The sequence below is a fragment of the Oryza glaberrima genome, chromosome 2, assembly GCF_000147395.1.
Source record: "Oryza glaberrima chromosome 2, OglaRS2, whole genome shotgun sequence".
In the NCBI taxonomy this organism is placed as follows: domain Eukaryota; kingdom Viridiplantae; phylum Streptophyta; class Magnoliopsida; order Poales; family Poaceae; genus Oryza; species Oryza glaberrima.
Genome location: NC_068327.1, coordinates 9,479,745 through 9,498,855, shown reverse-complemented (window position 1 = coordinate 9,498,855; position 19,111 = coordinate 9,479,745). Strand labels below are relative to the sequence as shown.

Sequence of the window (19,111 nt, the reverse complement as noted above, 5' to 3'; positions counted from 1 at the left end):
GCGCGGGCATGTATCGTATGATAATAGGTTTGAGATACATATAATAGCGAAATATTAACCGGAGAACATCTGCCATGATTTCTCCTAAATTGTTTTCGTCGGCATTAATTGCTTTTACAATTTTCTAACCTATTAGCTTTCTATTATATTATATTTAAATAATATCTATAAACAATTATTTATAATTTTCTTCATCTTTTGAAAAGAAGGTAAACTTATTTTCTTTAGAAAACATGTCAACGAAAGTAAAAGTAAGTGTAAAATAAAAGTAAGATGTTTTTCTTTTTAATTGCATACCTATTATCCCCTTTTAGTGACGGTATGAATTATCTCCCAAATCACAAAACCAGGTATCCTTCACCTGGCCTCACCAAGACTCGCTCCGGAGAGGTTTTAACCCGAAGTGAAGTGACGCACATGTACACATGACATGACAGTACTGTCAGCATAAAAATAAAATAAAAAGCGATAAGGCCACATACCAGTTCTCATTTGTGGATTTAAACAAATTGGGTGGTAAACAATCTATCCCTACACCATAAATCCAGTTGTCATGTCGACCAGAATTTTCTTCCCAATTGTCAATGACCAAATCCGTTCACTCCCTCCATTAAAAAAAAGTTGATTTCTAGAGTTTAAAATTTATTTCAAAATAAATTAGGTTCATACCATTTTGCCTAATTTGATTCATAAATCGATAAGTTTTTTTTGCTTTATACTTAACTATCCATCCACTAATAATACTTTTCAATTAACTAGGAAGGTAGCCCGCGCGGGCATGTGTCGTATGATAATAGGTTTGAGATACATATAAGAGCGAAATATTAACCGGAGAACATCTGCCATGATTTCTCCCAAATTGTTTTCATCGGCATTAATTGCTTTTACAATTTTCTAACCTATTAGCTTTCTATTATATCATATTTAAATAATATCTATAAATAATTATTTATAATCTTCTTCATCTTTTGAAAAGAAGGTAAACTTATTTTCTTTAGAAAACATGTCAACGAAAGTAAAAGTAAGTGTAAAATAAAAGTAAGATGTTTTTCTTTTTAATTGCGTACCTATTATCATGGTTTATTAGAGGATGATTTGGGTGGGACATGAAGCTCCACTAAATTGTATATAGCCTAGTATGATTGACATAATTTGAGAGGCAGTCTATCTATGAACATATTATGTAGAGTGGGTAAGAGGTACTACACAACCTAACATGAATACGATAACGATGAAATATAATTGCACAATAATATTTTTGAAATGTGATGTACCATGAATACATATAACGATATATATATATCTAACGATTAGAAATAATGGTTCCACCGGTTTAAAAGGCATAGGAATATTCCAGAGATGTAGCTTAAAAATTATGATTGTTTTAATATCCAACATTATTGCGAAGTAAACGTAGCTCAACTGGTTAGTTTCCTTCTGGTGGAACTTTCCCACTCGGGTTCAAGTCCCAAACTTGAATTTTTTTTTAGTGGTAGACGACGTATCCATCAACAGTGAGGCACTCGTGGTGACTTCGTCAATCTCAAAATATGTCGGTCTAATCTCTCAGAGGTCCTGATAGGAGCCTAATCTCTCAGTGGTCCTGATAGGAGTAGGGTATGCGTTCATAGGGGCATATGTACTTTGTTTCTCGAAAAAAATATCCAACATTATTTGTTGTTTCTCTTTTACTTTAATAAGTTTAATAGATAAAAAAGAGGTATTTGTTGTATGCGTTCATAGGGGCATATGTACTTTGTTTCTCGAAAAAAATATCCAACATTATTTGTTGTTTCTCTTTTAGTTTAATAAGTTTAATAGATAAAAAAGAGGTCTTTGTTTCTAAAAAAAATATCCAACAGTATTTGTTGTTTCTTTTTTAGTTTAATAGATAAAAAATAGGGAGGTGACGAACAGTGTTGTGTGCATGTGATGGCAAGGAGGAGGTGGAGGAGATTTTTTTTCTAATTTTTCTATATGAATTAAGTGAAAGTCGATGATGGGGTATTTCATTTTTTAAGAATTTCTAAGGTTCTTTCTGTTATAGGACGTGACACATGGCAACTTAAGATTTTATTTTAATAAAATAGATCTAATAGTCAAATATAATGGATGCATCAATTTAATTGTTTTTTCTTAGAATTTTAGGAGATTATATATAGTCATTTACGAGTGTTTTGGAGGTCGTTTAATTGATTTTTGTTACGTACAGTGATTTAGTATAATATAATACATATGTTCAATTAATTTTTCGTTGTTGTTTAGTTGTCAGGCCACGATAGGGTCAACCTTTAAATGATGTATTTTAAATTTTATATAGTAAATATAGCTAATGTGATTTTTATTTATTTATTTTATTATAAATAAAACAATAGCTATGATTATTTTTATTTTATGTTAGTTAAAAAAATAGAAGAGGAGATAATTGAATTGGAGAAGAGAGGATGGGAGAGTTATAGGGGAGGGTAAAGGTGCACGTAAAGCAGGATGGGAGGAGATTATTGTTCTCAAGATAAATAGAATGGGTCCTAGTTTTGAGTTGATTATTAGAAAATACTTTAGGTATTGTATTTTTAATTAAACTACTTAAATTGTTCTAATTTAAGTGTGTATTATTAATCAAAAGGTTTTAAAATCTATTTGATGTTTTTCTTAAAAATGTATGGATTAGTGAACAATAGCTAGTGCATAGAATATGTATGACCAAAGTAATGATTTTTTTTGAAAAAAATATAGTTAACTTGGTTCTTTAATTTTAATTTTAAGTTTTATACTAAATAATCTAATGGTGTACACCAATAAAAAGTTAGCTATATGATTTAGATAGTATACTTGTTTAAAATTTGTTAACATAAAATTTTTTTTCATCTAACTAAATGAGGAAAATAGGAGAGAAGATATAGGTGAGGAGGTACATACGCACAATGGGTCCACCATATATCAGTGAAAATCGACAACCAGATATTTTGTTTATTCTCATAATTTTTATGATTTTTCTAATTTATTGAAATGTCACGTGGCGGCGTAGAAGTGTGTGTAGAAGTACTACATGGCGGGTTTACAGAATGTTTAACGGGCAAAGAGCTAAAAATGCTTCGTAGTCGTAGTATTTTCCCTGTATACATCTAATTTAGATAAGTTATTATGGATGGGTGGATGTTTCTCGTATGTATAAAGATTCGAGTAGGGAAGAACTGTGTGTAGTATGTACATACCCGGGAGATTTTATTTTTTCTCGATTATGGATAGTAGCACGTTTATACATATGAGAATTTTTTCAGTTTTTTTTGTTGAGCAGCACGTATGTACGTTTCTCTCATAGCAATTAGGTGGGACCGTGGCATGGCTAATCCTTCTTCTTTTTTTCAATCATAATTACGTATTTTGTTCCTTTTTTTCGCGAGTAGCATTATATGGAAGTACGTATACGTACGTGTGTGTATATATATATATATATATATATATATATATATATATATATATATATATATATATATATATATGAGTGTCCTATATATATATACGTGGGATGTATTTTAAATAAATCTAATCTAATGGTTCAAAAATAGTGGGTCCACTGAATTAAATGAAAATCGAAGGTTGGATGTTTTTCTTTTTTCTCATAATTTGTAAGATTTTCTCTTATTTATTAAAGCGCCACGCGGCAGCTTAGGAGCGTTCGTAGGAGTACCACATGGCGGTTTGAGAGTGTTTGTAGAAAGTTTAATAGACTTTTAGCTTAGCCAATGAGCTAGATCAAATGTAGTCGAAGTAGGAGATATAGAACATTGGTGTCAAAATAATATATTTGATCGTTAATTTTCAAATAATATATAAATAAATAAAACCATAATTTAGTAATGTCACATGCTTTTTTCTACCGTACGGAGCGAGTAACTTTTAATAATACTAATCAGATATATTTTATAGCTCAAAGCATAAAAGCATAGATAATATGGAATTGGATTATTAGTTTGGGAAAGAAAAAAAGAAAAAAAAGAACGTAAAACCATAATTTAGTAATTTCACATGCTTTTTTCTACCGTACAGAGCGAGTGATGTATTTTTATAGCTCAAAGCATAAAAGCATAGACAATGTGGAATTGGATTATTAGTTTGGGAAAGAAAAAAAGAAAAAAAATACGTACCTATTTTTGGGAGGGGCTGCTATGTACGGACGTATATACGTGCAGCAATGTACATTCTATATCGTGGAAAAAATAAATGGTAAATTTTCAATATGGATCTAATGGTGGAAAACAATGGGCCCACCAAATTTAATGAAAATAGATGTTTTGATTTTCTATAGCGCCATGTGGTGACCTGAGAGCGTTTGTAGGGGTGCTATGTGGCGGCTTGAGAGCGTTTCTAGGAAGTTTAATGGACTTAATGGACTTTTAGTATATAATAGATAGATAGATAGATAAGAGGTATTTTTATTTTTTTTAATTATACTAAAGTTTTCTCGTTTTCTTGGAGAAATATATTTATTTTGGGAGAGTGAGAGAGAGTAGGCTTTAAAGTCAGCCTCATTTTCACATCGATGTGGTGCATGGAGAAGCTTCCTGTGTGAAGAGAGTAGTGTGTATCGCTTGTTCATCCCCTTCGTCATCACGCTGAATGATTAGCGGCATTTGGGAGAAAAAGAACACAGGCAATGACCTTTCCGGCTTGCCGATGACACTTTATTGATCGTTTTACAAATGACGCGGATCTTATCTACTTTCCAGCGAGTTTAGTCCTGGTAACTAGTCCATGCTATAGTGTCTATCTCATAGTTGTCTAAACAAGATTGGAACAAATCAAATCACGCGGTGCTTTCCGTGCATGTCGATCAAGAATTTAAACTCTATTAGGTAGAGTTATGTACCCATAACTTTACTATCACATCGACAATCATACATCAATGCATATCGATGTACTCCCTCCCTCCGTCCCAAAAAAAGACAAACCCTGATTTCCGTGACCAACGTTTGACCGTCCGTCTTATTTAAAAATATTATGAAAAAGATTAAAAAGATAAGTCATGCATAAAGTAGTAATCATGTTTTATCATCTAATAACAATGAAAATACTAATTATAAAAAAATTTCATATAAGACGGACAGTTAAACGTTGGCACGAAAACCCAGGGTTTGCCTTTTTTTAGGACGGAGGGAGTAGTCGTTTATCAAAACGATATATTTATCAAAAACATCAATCATATATTTGACGTAGTGGTTTATAAATATCATTACATATATCTATCAAATTATATATTAATGTTGAATAGGCTGACATTGGTTATAGAAAGGCAAGAGGGCTAATATATAAGTGAGGGAGTCTCCCACCTCACTGGCTAGCTTTTGGAGGTGAGAAAGGCCATTTATGATTCTATAATTGGTATCAAAGCCTAGTTATTTTAACATCTCTGGCCTAAGGGACAAAGTGTATGAAAGATCTGATTGACCGTGTGTGCAAGGGACCTAATATATAAGTGGGGGAGACTCTCATCTCATTAGCTAGCTTTTGGGGTGGACAAGGTTCTTTACGATCCTACAAGTTATACCTGTACTATACTAGTTAGGTATTTTTAAGTAGCTCTTCTGTTAATAAGACAGATTTTTCAAATCAAATGGATGATTTATCATTACTATACATCGTAAAATCTTTTGCATTAAACGATAATCCATACCCCCTCAGTCAAAAAAAAACCATTCTTAGCATTCCAAGATAGAAGTAGTGGAGATGGAGAATGACTAAAATACCCTTAATTATTGAAAAAAGTTGAAAGAGTGATAGGTAGGTAAAGGGTATTGAAGGGATAAAACTTGTTGTTTTACGTACGTGTTGAGAGTAGATAGGATGACAGAAGCTGGTTTTTTTGACAAAATTCAAACTCTAGAAGTTGAGTTTTTTTTTATGGAGGGAGTATGTTCTACACATCATAGCACGGGCTACCAATCTTATCTTTCCGAGTACATACATCTAATCTATTCGATCGTGATAATTTTAGAAAAGAAAAAGTACGAATTACCCCCCGAACTATCACGGCCGGCCAAATTTCCTCCTGAACCCGAAAATCAGACATTTTTTACCTTGAACTTTCAATACCGGATGAATTACCCCCTCGACCAAATCCAAAGCAGTTTTGTCCTATGTGGCATACGCGTGGCAACCCAGTCAACATTTTCTTTTTTTAAATATGGTGGGGCCCACCTGTCATTCTCTCCCATCTCCTCCTTTTTCCTCTTCCCCTCTTCCTCTTTCTCTCGCGACGTCTGGCGCGGCCATGTGGGCGGTCGGCACGCGAGGGCGGCGGTGGGCGGCAACGCGTCGTCAGGCGCGGCCACGCGGGCGGTCAGTGCGCACGGTTGCGCGCGAGGGCGGGCGGTGGGCGGCAGCGTGGGACGTCGGCGGAGAAGCAAGGCGGAGAGGAGCGGTGGCCGGAGCTTGTAAGATGCAGAAATTATGAACAAGCAGACCTAATTGTAAGATGCAAAAAGAAGAGTAAATTCCTTGTGTACCCCTGAAAACTCACTTCATCCCTTTTGTACACCTAAAATTTACCTGATCCCTTCTATACCCCTAAAATTTTAACTTATCCCTTCCATGCCCCTACCGTTATATTTTCTATCATTTCACTGTTACGTTTGGTTGCAAATGTCTTTTTTTTGCCCTTGATGCTTTAGGTTTAAATATAAGCTTCAAAAACAATTGAAAATTTTGTTTGAGTGCACAATATGTGCATTTTATAAAACTAATGAGACTAAATAATTAGTGAAAAAGATTGACATAAATTTTGGAAATAAAATAAATGTAATAAATCAAAATTTTTATTTGAAATTTTAATAGGGCAATTGATTTTTTTTATCGAGAGCACTCGTAAAAAAAATATTGTAAACATTGGTAGTCCTATATTTATATGAGTGCTACTCGTTTTTATGACTCTTTTTAAAAAATAAATATGTATTTTTTATTTTATTATCTAAAAATATTTTTTGGGATAAATAATGCATCGCACGACGAACTCATAACTATAATAGTCTCATGCGAGAAGCTTTTATATTTTTAATAATGTAGTTCATAAATTTCTTTGTTCAGCTAATGGTAAAATGGTCATTTTTATAGAAAATAAACGGTCAACTAACGGTCAACTGATGGGAGGGGTATGCAAGGGATCAAAATCAAATTTTAGGGGTATACAAGGAAGTAAGTAAAATTTAGGGGCATAGAAGGGATTAGGTAAAATTTCAGAGGTATACCATTTACAAGGGATTTTCTCCAAAAAGAAATGGAGGATCGCTAAAACACATATTCAATTACGGAATCAGTATGAGCAATCTAGTAGTTAGCCAAACTTGGGAGGAAACAGCAACACATTATCAAGAAAACATTCAGGGGTAGTACAGGAATATTGACATGATGTCCATCGACTACGCCTTTCAGCCTGATCTTAGGCCCTGACTCACCCTCCATGGACGAACCTTACGGCATCACGACGACGAGGAAATCGGAAGAACACCATACATATATACCTGGAGTCTCCTGAACTCGTCAAACATGGCATCCGGCCGGCCGCACATCCCCTCGAAGTACTCAACCGCCTTCCTACAAAGACCGACCTGCTCGTCCCGGGGCACCGAGGGATACCGGTGAAGCAGGAGGATGCCATTTCTTGCACGGAGGCTGCCGCCGCCACGGCGGGAGCTCGTGACGTTCCCCGTGGCTCGCCGGAATCACCGCCGCGCTCGCCTCATGCACCCAGTCGCGCCTGCCGCCACGCTTGCCGCAACACCCTCTCGACCGACCGCCCTGCTCGCCTCGTGCACCCAGCCGCGCCTGCCGCCGTGCTTACCTCACCCTCCCAGCCACGCCCCCTCCTCGCCGCCCGCCGCTGTTTGGAGCCCACAGACCGGTTCCCCCTCTTCGTCGCGCCTACCACCACTCGCTAACAAGCTCTGGCCACCGCCTCCTCTCTGCTTCCACCTCCGCCTCGCTTCTCCGCCAATGTCCCACGCCACCGCCCACCGCCCGCCCTCGCGTGCCGCAGTGCGCGCCGACCGCCCGCGCTGCCGCGCCTGACGTCGAGAGAGAGAGAGAGGGGAAGAAGGAAAGAGGAAAATGAGGAGATGGGAGAGAATGATAGGTGGGCTCCACCATGTTTAAAAAAAGAAAATGCTAGCTAGGTTGCCACGTATTCGCCACGTAGGACAAAACTGCTCTGGATTAGGTCGAGGGGGGTAATTCATCTAGTATTGAATGTTCAGGGTGAGTGATGTATGCTTTTCGGGTTCAGGAGGAGAATTCGGCCGACCGTGATAATTCGGTGGGGTAATTCGTACTTTTTCCTTTTAGAAATGACACTTCCAAATAGATGATCTATCATGACTGTAGATCGTAAAATACTTTCTATTAAAAGGTGTGGGCCAACTTTAAATCCATATGTTCTGTTGTGAAACAGGATATATGATCTCATCCATATATATGGATGGATCGGCAACCAACTGAGGGACGCAATGGTTGCGTCGTGCCCCACGTCTTCTTGCCCTTGCGGCGCTCCTGGCAATGGGCGCAATGGTTCCCAAACCATCGCATCCAGAGTTGCAGCATCTCTCCCCCGTATATATTGTAACCACAGTGATCAATTAAATCATTCTTTTTCTCTCAATCAATCTCTCTCGCACTTCCGATTCTATTCACTCTCAACACGTTGTCAACACTTTCGCTCTCGCGAAGGAGATTGCGAAGGTGAAAGAGAAGAAGGGAATCAATAGCAAAGGTACAAGATGCCTACCTTCGATTCCTTGATTGACGCTGTTCTTGGTCTTCCTCGCCATGACCGTGCTCGCCGTCTGCGCCACGTCCTCCGTCGTTCGAGGAGGAGTCACACCACCCAATTACCTTTTATTTTTTTAGTTTTTAATTTTTATTTGAGCAGTATTTTACTTACGAGTCCCTGTGTTTTACATAATTTAGTGGAAGCAATTCATCAATTGTACAAATTATCATGTAATGGTCTTGTAGACCGTTGATGTTATATGTTAATTAACATAGGTGTTTATTTAAATACCCTGCTTTACTAAATTTATTAGTTGTCTTAATAAAATACCTTTTTCATATTATTTGAAGATACGCTCTACTTCCTCGCTTCATTAATTTACAAAATTCTTTAAATTTTGTACTTTAATTTAGCAAATTCTCTTAATTATGTACAACATGATTAATGGAGAATTTAATGCATGTTTGACTGCACATGTAGATGGAGACATATAATATTGTCACAACGACCATAACCTAGGTAGCGAGTATCTCGCCCATCATTGAGTGGTCTACATTTTATGATGATTACCCAGATGAAGTTCTACAAATTGGCCACAATGGTCATAACCTAGGCAACGAGTATCATGCCCATCACAAAGAGGTCTGCATCTTACGATGATTACCCACTTGTGTTATTTCCGAGAATATGTTTTGAAAAATGAGATTATTTGAAATTTGGAAAAGCACAAGGTAGTGGAGTCCTAAGCATTGGCTGCGGTATATTCACCAGAATATATTTGCCTGGAGACCATGTTTTAGGCAGCATGTATATCTTGCCCACTATTAAGAGATCTACTCCACAGTTTAATTACTTGGTGATTATCCATATTGTGCCACCTAATTTCGAATTTTAACTCAAATTGTTAGTTCTATTACCTACATCTTTTCGAAACATTACAAAATATGAAGTCTTACATTTTGCATTGAGATTACAACTTCAATATCATGTTTTATTAATTTAACTCTGTAAATTAATAATGTTAATCGTGATTGTAGGGACATGGCAACTAAAGAGTTCGATGAACTCGCCCTTGATGGGACTAACTACCCAATTTGGGCTTTTGATATCAAAATAAACTTTGCTTCTCATGGGATTTCTAATACAATTGAGGAACCCAACGATGGGGATCCACCAATCGAGAATAGGAAGAAAAACACTGCCCTTTTCCTTCTGAGGCTCTATATACATAAAGATCTCAAGAAGGAATACATGTTGGAGACGAGCCCACTCAACTTATGGAAAGCTCTCAAAGAGCATTATAATCAGCAAAAGGAACTCATTTGGGCTGAGGCTAATTATGAATGGATTCATTTACGCCTACAGTATTTCAAAACTGTGGTAGAATACAATCATGTTGTTCATAACATTTGCTCCAAGTTGAAGTTTTGCGAAAAAGAGCCAACGGAAGCAGAGAAGATAGAGAAAACTCTATCAACTATGCTTCCGGACAAGATACTAAACCAACAGTATCGCACTAACAATTTCTAGAAGTCTAATAGCGCCCCCCCGGCTCTGCTCCACTGTCTGAGGTGCACTTCAATGTCAAAAATGATGCTGAGAACAAGAAAGGATTTAAAGGAAATTCTTCGAATAATCCTAAGAATTTGACTGGAAAATGCAAACGCAACAACAGGCGCAAATCCAATGGTTGAAAGAAAGGAAAAGGAAAGGGTAAGGCACCACAACCTCATGGCAACAACAACAAGCATTGCAACATGTGTGGATCTAACTATCATGTCGCTAAAGATTGCCGCATCCCAAAACATCTTGTTCTCCTATATCAGAAATCCCTCAAGGAGAAAAAGTCTTCTGAGGAACCAAGATTTGAAGCTCACTTCAATCTTATAAATGAAGAAAGACCTAAGGTTGGATGTTCTCACTAGGCTCCTGTTGAACCAGAGAACAATCTCAATCTTCTCCCAGAGGACATCGCTCCACTGCCTGCAATGGACGACATGCTCATCGAGTACTGCTCAACGGACCCACTTGGTGATTTACTGTAATCATAGTGCATCCCACATGGAGGTGAAACTGCTTTAATCTCAGTGTGTTTGAAACAATATATTGATATCCTATAGTTTGTTAAACAATGGTGGTTGTAATAAGATGATAAGTACAAACTCCCTTATATTGTAAGGTTGTAAGACTTGCTAGTCATTAGAGTATGTACTATTAACCTATGTAAACGTCATACAATGTATTTAATGTTTTAATTATTGCATGTATTTAATAATATTGGATAAAAAATTCTCAACTAAGCAATTCTTCTTTCATTATAGATGTCTAAGGATATTGCTCTGATTGGAGAGGAATTATGTCTTATGGACAATGGTACCACAAACTCTATACTTAGGGAGATCAAATACTTTCATAACTCTCAAAAGAAGATAAGGCAAAGTTTTGACTATCGCTGGACACGATACTGTAATAGTTGGCTCAGGACGAGAAACTATTACACTCCCAATGGGTACACAAATTACAATCGATGATGCTTTATTATATCCCGATTCAACCCGTACCCTACTAAGTTATAGAGATATCCGTCAAAATAGGTTCCACATTGAAACCCATATGCATAATCGAGAAGAATTCCTTCTCTTAACTAAACAAAATAGATATGGCAAACGCATTTGCGAGAAAATTCTATCTCTCACATCAGGATTTTACTATACATACATTAAGCCCGTTGCACATGTTGTGTATGAAGTAATTTTTCAAAATGTTGATGCATTCCATACTCGGCATGATCGACTTCGGCACCCCGGCATCGGGATGATGAGAATTTATTGGCAACACTACTGGTCATCATTTGATCACTGATAAATTTCTCAAATTCTCTGATTTTGTATGCACTGCATGTGGGAAACTGATTTTGAGACCCTCTTATCTCGAAATTAGAGCCGAACCATTTAAAGTCCTTGAACGCATTCAAGGGGATATTTGTGTGGTCCTTTTATGCCAAGATCTAGACTGTTCATATATTTTATGGTTTTGATTGACGCATCTACTAGATGGTCCGATGTGTGTTTTCTATCGACACAAAACTATGCCTTTGCTAAACTAATGTCTCAAATTATAAGGCTGAAGGAAAGTTACCCTAAACATAGGATTCAATCAATCCCTATGGACAACGCTGTCGTCACAATAGATAGGAGACGACGCCCCTGTTGGAGAGCTACTGCTGGTGCTGCCGTTGTCTTGAGCGCCGCCGTCACAATCAAGGGGACACGGCGCTAGGGCTGTCAAAAAAGCTCGAGGCTCGCGAGCTACTCGAGCTTGATTCGTTACGAGCTCGATTCGAACTCGGCTCGTCTAAGATTCAAACCGAGCTCGAGCTTGACTTCAAGCTCGCGAGCCTGCCGAGCCGAGCTCGAATAGCTCGGCGAGCCTCAGCATCTAGCACATGTTCCTTCTCCTGTATATTTCCTCCCCCTCTCTCTCTTAACTCGTTTAAATTCTCTACTATACTGAGCACTAGTACTGCCATATTCTCTACTAGTACTAGTACTGAGCACTAGTACTGTCAGTGGCAGAGTGCATTTGTTGTCCCATTTCCCAAGTCCCAACAAGAGCATGGCTGGTAGTACTAGTACTACTACTAGTGTGCGACTGTGCGGCTTGCATAGGAGCACTAGTATTACTTTTTCCTATCTAATCATGCATCACAGTTCTAGTATTTCACTACACCAGGTAGGCTCGAGAAAAGCTCGAAGCTCGAACGAGCCGAGCTCGAGCTCGACTTCAAGCTTGCGGCAAACCTGGGCTCGGCTCGAGCTCGACTCGAGTCCATAGCAAGCTCGAGCCTACACATGAAAGCTCGCTCGAGCTCGGCTCGTTGACAGCCCTACACGGCGCCCCTGCTGGAGAGTTGTTGCCCTCGTCAATGCAACCCCCAGCCGCTCCCAACCTGTCGATTGCCATTGTTGCTCCCTCCATTAACATATATGCCACTTAACTTGTTGTTTTAGCTCTTGTAAGATTGAACTTGGTTATGCTAAACTTGGACATGGGGATTTATGCATCTTTCTGTCAAATTTTGCAATGCATCTTGCTCAATGCTACTGGTCTTCACCTTCATAAGGGCATACTTGTCTTTTCCTCAATGCAAACTAACAGTCAGTGACCATGATAGTAAATCGTAGAGGTTAAGGGAAAGTCAATAGTATATTATGGATGTGGACAAAGTCAGTGGCATATTGTTGAACTGTGCCAAACTCAGTGGTACTGAGTAGATTCTCTCTCTAAGAAACTGAGTGTGTTAATAGTATTTTTTTGAGAATAGAGTGTAAACAGTAACGTGTTTTTATGTCTTCTTTGCTTGCAAATTCTGAAAAAACTATTATCATTAATAAATATATTTTATTTCTACCATCAAGCTAGCCCTCCTGCTAATTAATTGGCCTATTGTCAATTATACTCCCTCCATCTTTTTTTTTTTTGATAGTGATATTTCTAAATCTGAAAATTTTATTTTTGATAGTCATATTTCAATCCAACAACTTATCATCTTAATGGCTTTCTTGATTTTAATGCGTGACTCTCCATTCTTCCACACAAGATTGGTTACATGGGCATCGAGAAATGTAAATATTAATGAATCGCTTGTTTACTAGGAATGACTAGTAGCATGTTTAAATGGATGATAAGTAGAATCACTTATCGTTGGTCTGTGTGCCAAGATGAAATATGACTATCAAAAGTAGATGGAGGGAGTAATTGTTTTGAAAGCTGAGCGCCTATTTCATGGATGAAACTTCAACTTTACCACAAAAATAAAACTAATACATCATGAATACACTAAAAAATTATATCCACTACTTATCTAAGTGTTCATGTGTCACTTGTTTCTCCACTACTTACCTAAGTGTTTATGTCTCACTTATTTTTAAATATATATATGTATACTCCCTCCATTACAAAATATAAGGCACAACCACCCTTAATCCGAAGATCAATAAATAATTATTATCACTTCATAGTTTGGATTACCCTAATAAATAGAATACATGCACCCAATAAAATTAGAGATCTTGATGATGGATGATTTAAATAATAATATTTTAATGGAAAAGATGTGCTAATTAATGACATGCATGTATATGCGCCTTATATTATGAAATAACTTTAAAAAATAGTTGTGCGTTATATTATGGAATGGAGGGAGTAGATATAAAAAAAATACCAGTTCTACCAGTTAATGGGATAACACTGTTAAAATTAGGCATTTAATGACCTTCTAAAGGGTGAAGCCGACCTTAGCCACTGAGCCTTTCTTCACTGTTGCCTTGAAATATTAGCCACCAAACTATATTTTATGACTTATGCCCTCGCTAGGTTATATGAACCATGTCATCTATTTGTACGTGTATTATATGTGGATGTGATGATAAGGTTATGAATGTGTGTGCTAGCCACTGCACTAGTATAATGTACTCTCCGATTATTCGGGAATTCCATCCGTAGGTGCCGATAGAAAAAATGTATGGAGCTTGTGAGAAAATTGAATATATCGACAAATTACAGTATGTAAATTCCAAATTTGATTGCATATTGCGTAAAAGGATTTTTGTGATGATGCTAATTGAGCTAGAGATAATTCTAGTAGGTTTGGTGGGCGTGTGAGTTCTGGAAGTTTGACTCTGGAATTATGGAGCAGAAGAAATTTCCCTGGGTACGGTTCACTTCTTTTTCTCTCTGCCCATAAGGCAGCTCACAGTTTTGAAAGGTTTAGGTCATGTTTAGTTCTATATATAGGTGAAAAGTTTTGGCATGTCACATTGGATATACGGGCATACATTTAAAGTATTAAACGTAGACTAATGAAAAAACAAATTACAGAATCCACCTATAAACTACGAGATGAATACATTAAGCCTAATTAATTCGTCATTAACAAATATTTATTGCAGCACCACATTGTCAAATAATGGAGCAATTAAGCTTAAAAGTTTCATCTCATAATTTACACGCAATCTGTGTAATTAGTTTTTTCTATATTTAATACTCCATACATGTGTCCAAATATTCGATATGACAGAGTAAAAGTTTTACGTGGGAACTAAGCAGGGCCTTATCAAGAGTAGGTAAATTCTCCGTGCATCTAAGTTTAACCTCGGCGACAAGAATAAGTCATAATACTTAAATAATACAGCCCGCTTTTTCGCAGCCATGCTGCAGCAGAAGCTTCATCCAAGCGGATGACTTAGGGTCTGTTTGGTACAATTCCAATTCCAGCTCCACCTCTTCTAGAACTGGAGCTCAGCCAAACAGTTTCAGTTCCACCTAAAATGGGAGTGGAGCTGGGTGAAGCTCTCTCACAAAATAAACTAGAGAAGTTCAGCTGGGTTTATGCAGCTCCACAACTCCAGTCCAAACCCAATTTCTGAAGTTAAATTTAGGAGTTAGAGCTATACCCAACTCTACTAATTAATAAATTCCTTTCATCACCACACAATGTTGATCTGGTCATTGCATGTGAAACAGTATTATCATATCACTGTTCTTTGAGGATGACGAACAAATCAAACCACAATGCTTACCATACAAGTGTGGATTTGATTTATTAATTAGTCTCTTTCTGTCGTTACTTGTGACCTGAAAGAACAAATCAACACGCAAACACGAGGATTTTCATTTTTTAACGCAGTTCCTGCATATCCCCCGCGTGATTAATGTTGGATGCTATCTGCTATTTATACCTGCATGCCACAGCATAAATCACAACACCAAACCATAAGAACATACTCCTCGAAATCAAACATGGACTCGAGATCACCTTTTCTTCCTACTCTGTACTTGATTCTTGTACTGGTAGTGGTACTCCCCATTTTCGCCGATGCGTCCAGCAGAGTAAGCCGGTTTCTCCCATATGAAACATGATTTCCTACTTTGTTTCACAAGAGTTACTGACATTATTCTTGGGAACATTTTTTCATTGAATTTTCAGCTCTACATCGTTTACATGGGGGAGAAGAAGCATGATGATCCATCTGTGGTCACCGCATCGCACCATGACGCTCTTACTTCCGTTTTTGGGAGGTATTAATTTGTAGTTCAAGTTATAAATTCTGCATCTTGACATGACAAGGAACTTGGGTTAATTTTGTCACTTGTTTTCAATGGAACAGTAAGGATGAAGCCATGAAATCTATAGTCTACAGCTACAAGCACGGATTCTCTGGATTCGCTGCAATGCTCACCGAATCCCAAGCTGAAGAACTTGCAAGTAATCATCGATCCTTTATAATGGCATGAGCATGTCATATTACCTCTTGCATGATCATTATTATGGAACTAATGAGTTTCCGGTGCAGAATTACCTGGAGTTGTCAGTGTAAAACCTAACACTTATCATAAAGCACACACGACCCGGAGCTGGGATTTTCTTGGACTTAACTACTATGAACAATCAAATCTCCTGAAGAAGGCAAACTATGGTGAAGATGTCATTGTTGGCGTCATCGATTCAGGTTGAAAAATGCATTACATGCTAGTGCTACTCTCGCTGAATTAGCATGCCATATATAAAAAAATTTAGTAATTTAGCCGGGATGAACCGTGTTACAGGGATATGGCCTACATCACGAAGCTTCGAAGATAACGGCTATGGCCCTGTGCCCGCACGATGGAAGGGAAAGTGCCAGACCGGTGCGGAGTTCAACACAACGAGTTGCAACCGGAAGATCATCGGTGCGCGATGGTACTCCGGTGACATCCCGGACGAGCTGCTCAAAGGTGAGTACAAGTCGCCAAGGGATCTTAGCGGACACGGCACGCACGCTGCCTCGACGATCCTCGGCGGGCAGGTGTACAACGTGAGCCACCGGCAGAGCGGCCTGGCCGCGGGCATGGCCCGTGGAGGGGCGCCGCGGGCGAGGCTGGCGGTGTACAAGGCTTGCTGGGGCCCCAAAATCGATTGTGGCGATGCATCTGTCCTCGCGGCCATCGACGACGCCATAAACGACGGCGTGGACGTCCTGTCGCTGTCGCTAGGAGGGTACGGTGAGGTCCCCGGAACGCTGCACGCCGTGGCGAGAGGGATCACCGTGGTGTTCGCCGGCGGGAACGAGGGCCCCGTGCCACAGTCCGTGTCGAACGCCGTGCCGTGGGTCATCACGGTGGCCGCTAGCACCATAGATCGCTCGTTTCCAACCGTGATGTCACTCGGGAACAAAGAGAAGCTTGTGGTACGCATTACCGTCACCGTTCGACCTTTTTTTTTTGCTTTTCTTTCTTTCAAAAGACGCCTGCACTATGTTAAAGGTTAATAGTGATTTTTTTTTCGTGTCGATTTTAAATCCAGGGGCAATCTCTTAACTACAATGCAACAATGAACAACAGCAACTTTCATATGCTCGTCGATGGGCAAAGGTAATGGAACGAAATGATCATCGCCAGAACAACGCAGCACAGTCAACACACTAAAATAAATAAATCTTGAACAAGTGACGCTGACCAATGCCAATATGCCATTGACACACACAGATGCGACGAGGACTCACTGGCGTCAGTCAACATCACCGGCAAGATCGTCCTGTGCTCGGCTCCGTTGGAGGCGGCCAACTCATCACCAAACAGCGCGTTCGCCGCCACATTCGTCGCCGTCGTGAAGAGACGCGCGAAGGGTCTCATCTATGCGCAGTACAGCGCCAACGTCTTGGATGGCTTCGAAGACTTCTGCCACCTGTATCTGCCGGCCAGCTGCGTGCTGGTCGACTACGAAATCGCAAGCAGAATCGCCTCCTACGCGAAAAGCACAAGGTGAGTTCAAGCTCTTTGGTGACCAGCGCTACACTGGAACGAAGTAATAAATATAATCAGGACCTGGTTGTGCTCGTCTGAAAACGCTCAAATGTTCTTCATATACTATTTCTTTCAGGAAATCTGTGGTGAAGATATCTCGGGTGGTGAGCGTGGTTGGGAATGGGGTACTCGCACCGAGGATCGCCATGTTCTCGTCGAGAGGCCCGAGCAATGAATTTCCTGCCATCCTCAAGGTGACAACAACGACCTTGATCTTGACATGAATATCCAACAACAATGAGATAATTAACGGCGTTCCTCTTGATTTCTATGTGTGAAATTACCTTCTGATATCTGATTCTGTGTTCAACAGCCTGACATATCCGCACCTGGAGTCAGCATCCTGGCAGCTGTGGGCGACTCGTACAAATTCATGTCTGGGACGTCCATGGCGTGCCCGCACGTCTCGGCAGTGGCGGCGCTGCTCAAGTCGGTTCACCCGGACTGGTCGCCTGCCATGATCAAGTCGGCCATTGTCACCACAGGCATGTACTCATGCCACACTACAAGTCCAGTGTGTATATCTTATATGGGTAACTTAGGACTAACAAACTGTTACTATATATCTCTCTACTATTGCAGCATCGGTGACTGATCGTTTTGGCATGCCAATCCAAGCTGAGGGAGCACCTAGGAAGATCGCCGATCCATTCGACTTTGGTGGTGGCCAGATCGACCCAGACAAGTCCATTGACCCTGGGCTTGTGTATGACATTGACCCGAAGGAATACACTAAATTTTTCAACTGCACCCTTGGCCCTAAGGATGACTGTGAGTCCTATGTGGGTCAGCTCTATCAGCTCAACCTTCCATCCATCACCGTGCCAGACCTTAAGGACTCTGTCACGGTTTGGCGTACTGTAACCAACGTCGGAGGGGAAGAAGGAACTTACAAGGCATCGATTGAGGCACCAGCCGGTGTGAGGATGTCTGTTGAACCTTCAATTATCACATTCACCCGAGGTGGTAGTAGAAGTGTAACATTCAAGGTGACATTCACAGTAAGGCAGAGAGTACAAGCCGGCTACACGTTTGGAAGCTTGACATGGCTAGATGGTGTCACACACTCGGTGAGGATTCCGGTTGTGGTTCGCACCATAATCCAAGACTTTGTATCAGATACTTCGTAAATAGTTCTGGAAAAAGTAAATACGATTGTGGAATATTACTTTATACTATTATTTTCATTCAAATGTAAAGGGACCAATGTGAGCCAATACCATTTATACAAAATGTTTCATTGGACTCTTGTAAGAATAATAAGTTCAAGTTTGTTGCATTTCTTTGCTTGACCCTTTTTAGAAAGATAATCTGGTAAACATAAAAATTTGTTTTCTGAGAGTGACAACAGATAATATGGTAATGGGTCTATCGATAGCTGTAGCTGATTAACAGCGCATTCTAAGGGTGGTATGGCTAAGATGTATGGTGCTCAGCATGAACGGTGATCAGAGATGAATACTAAGTCTTTTTTCTCTTAAGATACTCCTCGTTTTTACATATCAC

General features: G+C 39.2%; 1 protein-coding gene across 1 annotated transcript; it reads left to right on the top strand.

The window, feature by feature from the left end:
- The first annotated feature begins 15,542 nt into the window (after positions 1–15,542).
- LOC127763581 (subtilisin-like protease SBT3.3) lies at positions 15,543–18,856 on the top strand. Its single transcript, XM_052288329.1, has 10 exons — positions 15,543–15,652; positions 15,750–15,841; positions 15,931–16,028; positions 16,117–16,272; positions 16,370–16,989; positions 17,106–17,173; positions 17,288–17,563; positions 17,682–17,799; positions 17,919–18,090; positions 18,188–18,856. Exons 1-10 carry the CDS (start codon positions 15,563–15,565, stop codon positions 18,733–18,735), a joined length of 2,238 nt encoding a protein of 745 aa, XP_052144289.1. The 5' UTR covers positions 15,543–15,562; the 3' UTR covers positions 18,736–18,856.
- The last annotated feature ends 255 nt before the right edge of the window (positions 18,857–19,111 follow it).

Excerpts from the sequence above, each read along its gene's own strand:
- LOC127763581 (XM_052288329.1), top strand. The coding sequence starts at position 15,563 with ATGGACTCGAGATCACCTTTTCTTCCTACTCTGTACTTGATTCTTGTA. Across the intron at positions 16,990-17,105 it reads GGAACAAAGAGAAGCTTGTG|GGGCAATCTCTTAACTACAA; the intron begins GTACGCATTACC and ends TTTTAAATCCAG. Across the intron at positions 17,800-17,918 it reads AATTTCCTGCCATCCTCAAG|CCTGACATATCCGCACCTGG; the intron begins GTGACAACAACG and ends TGTGTTCAACAG.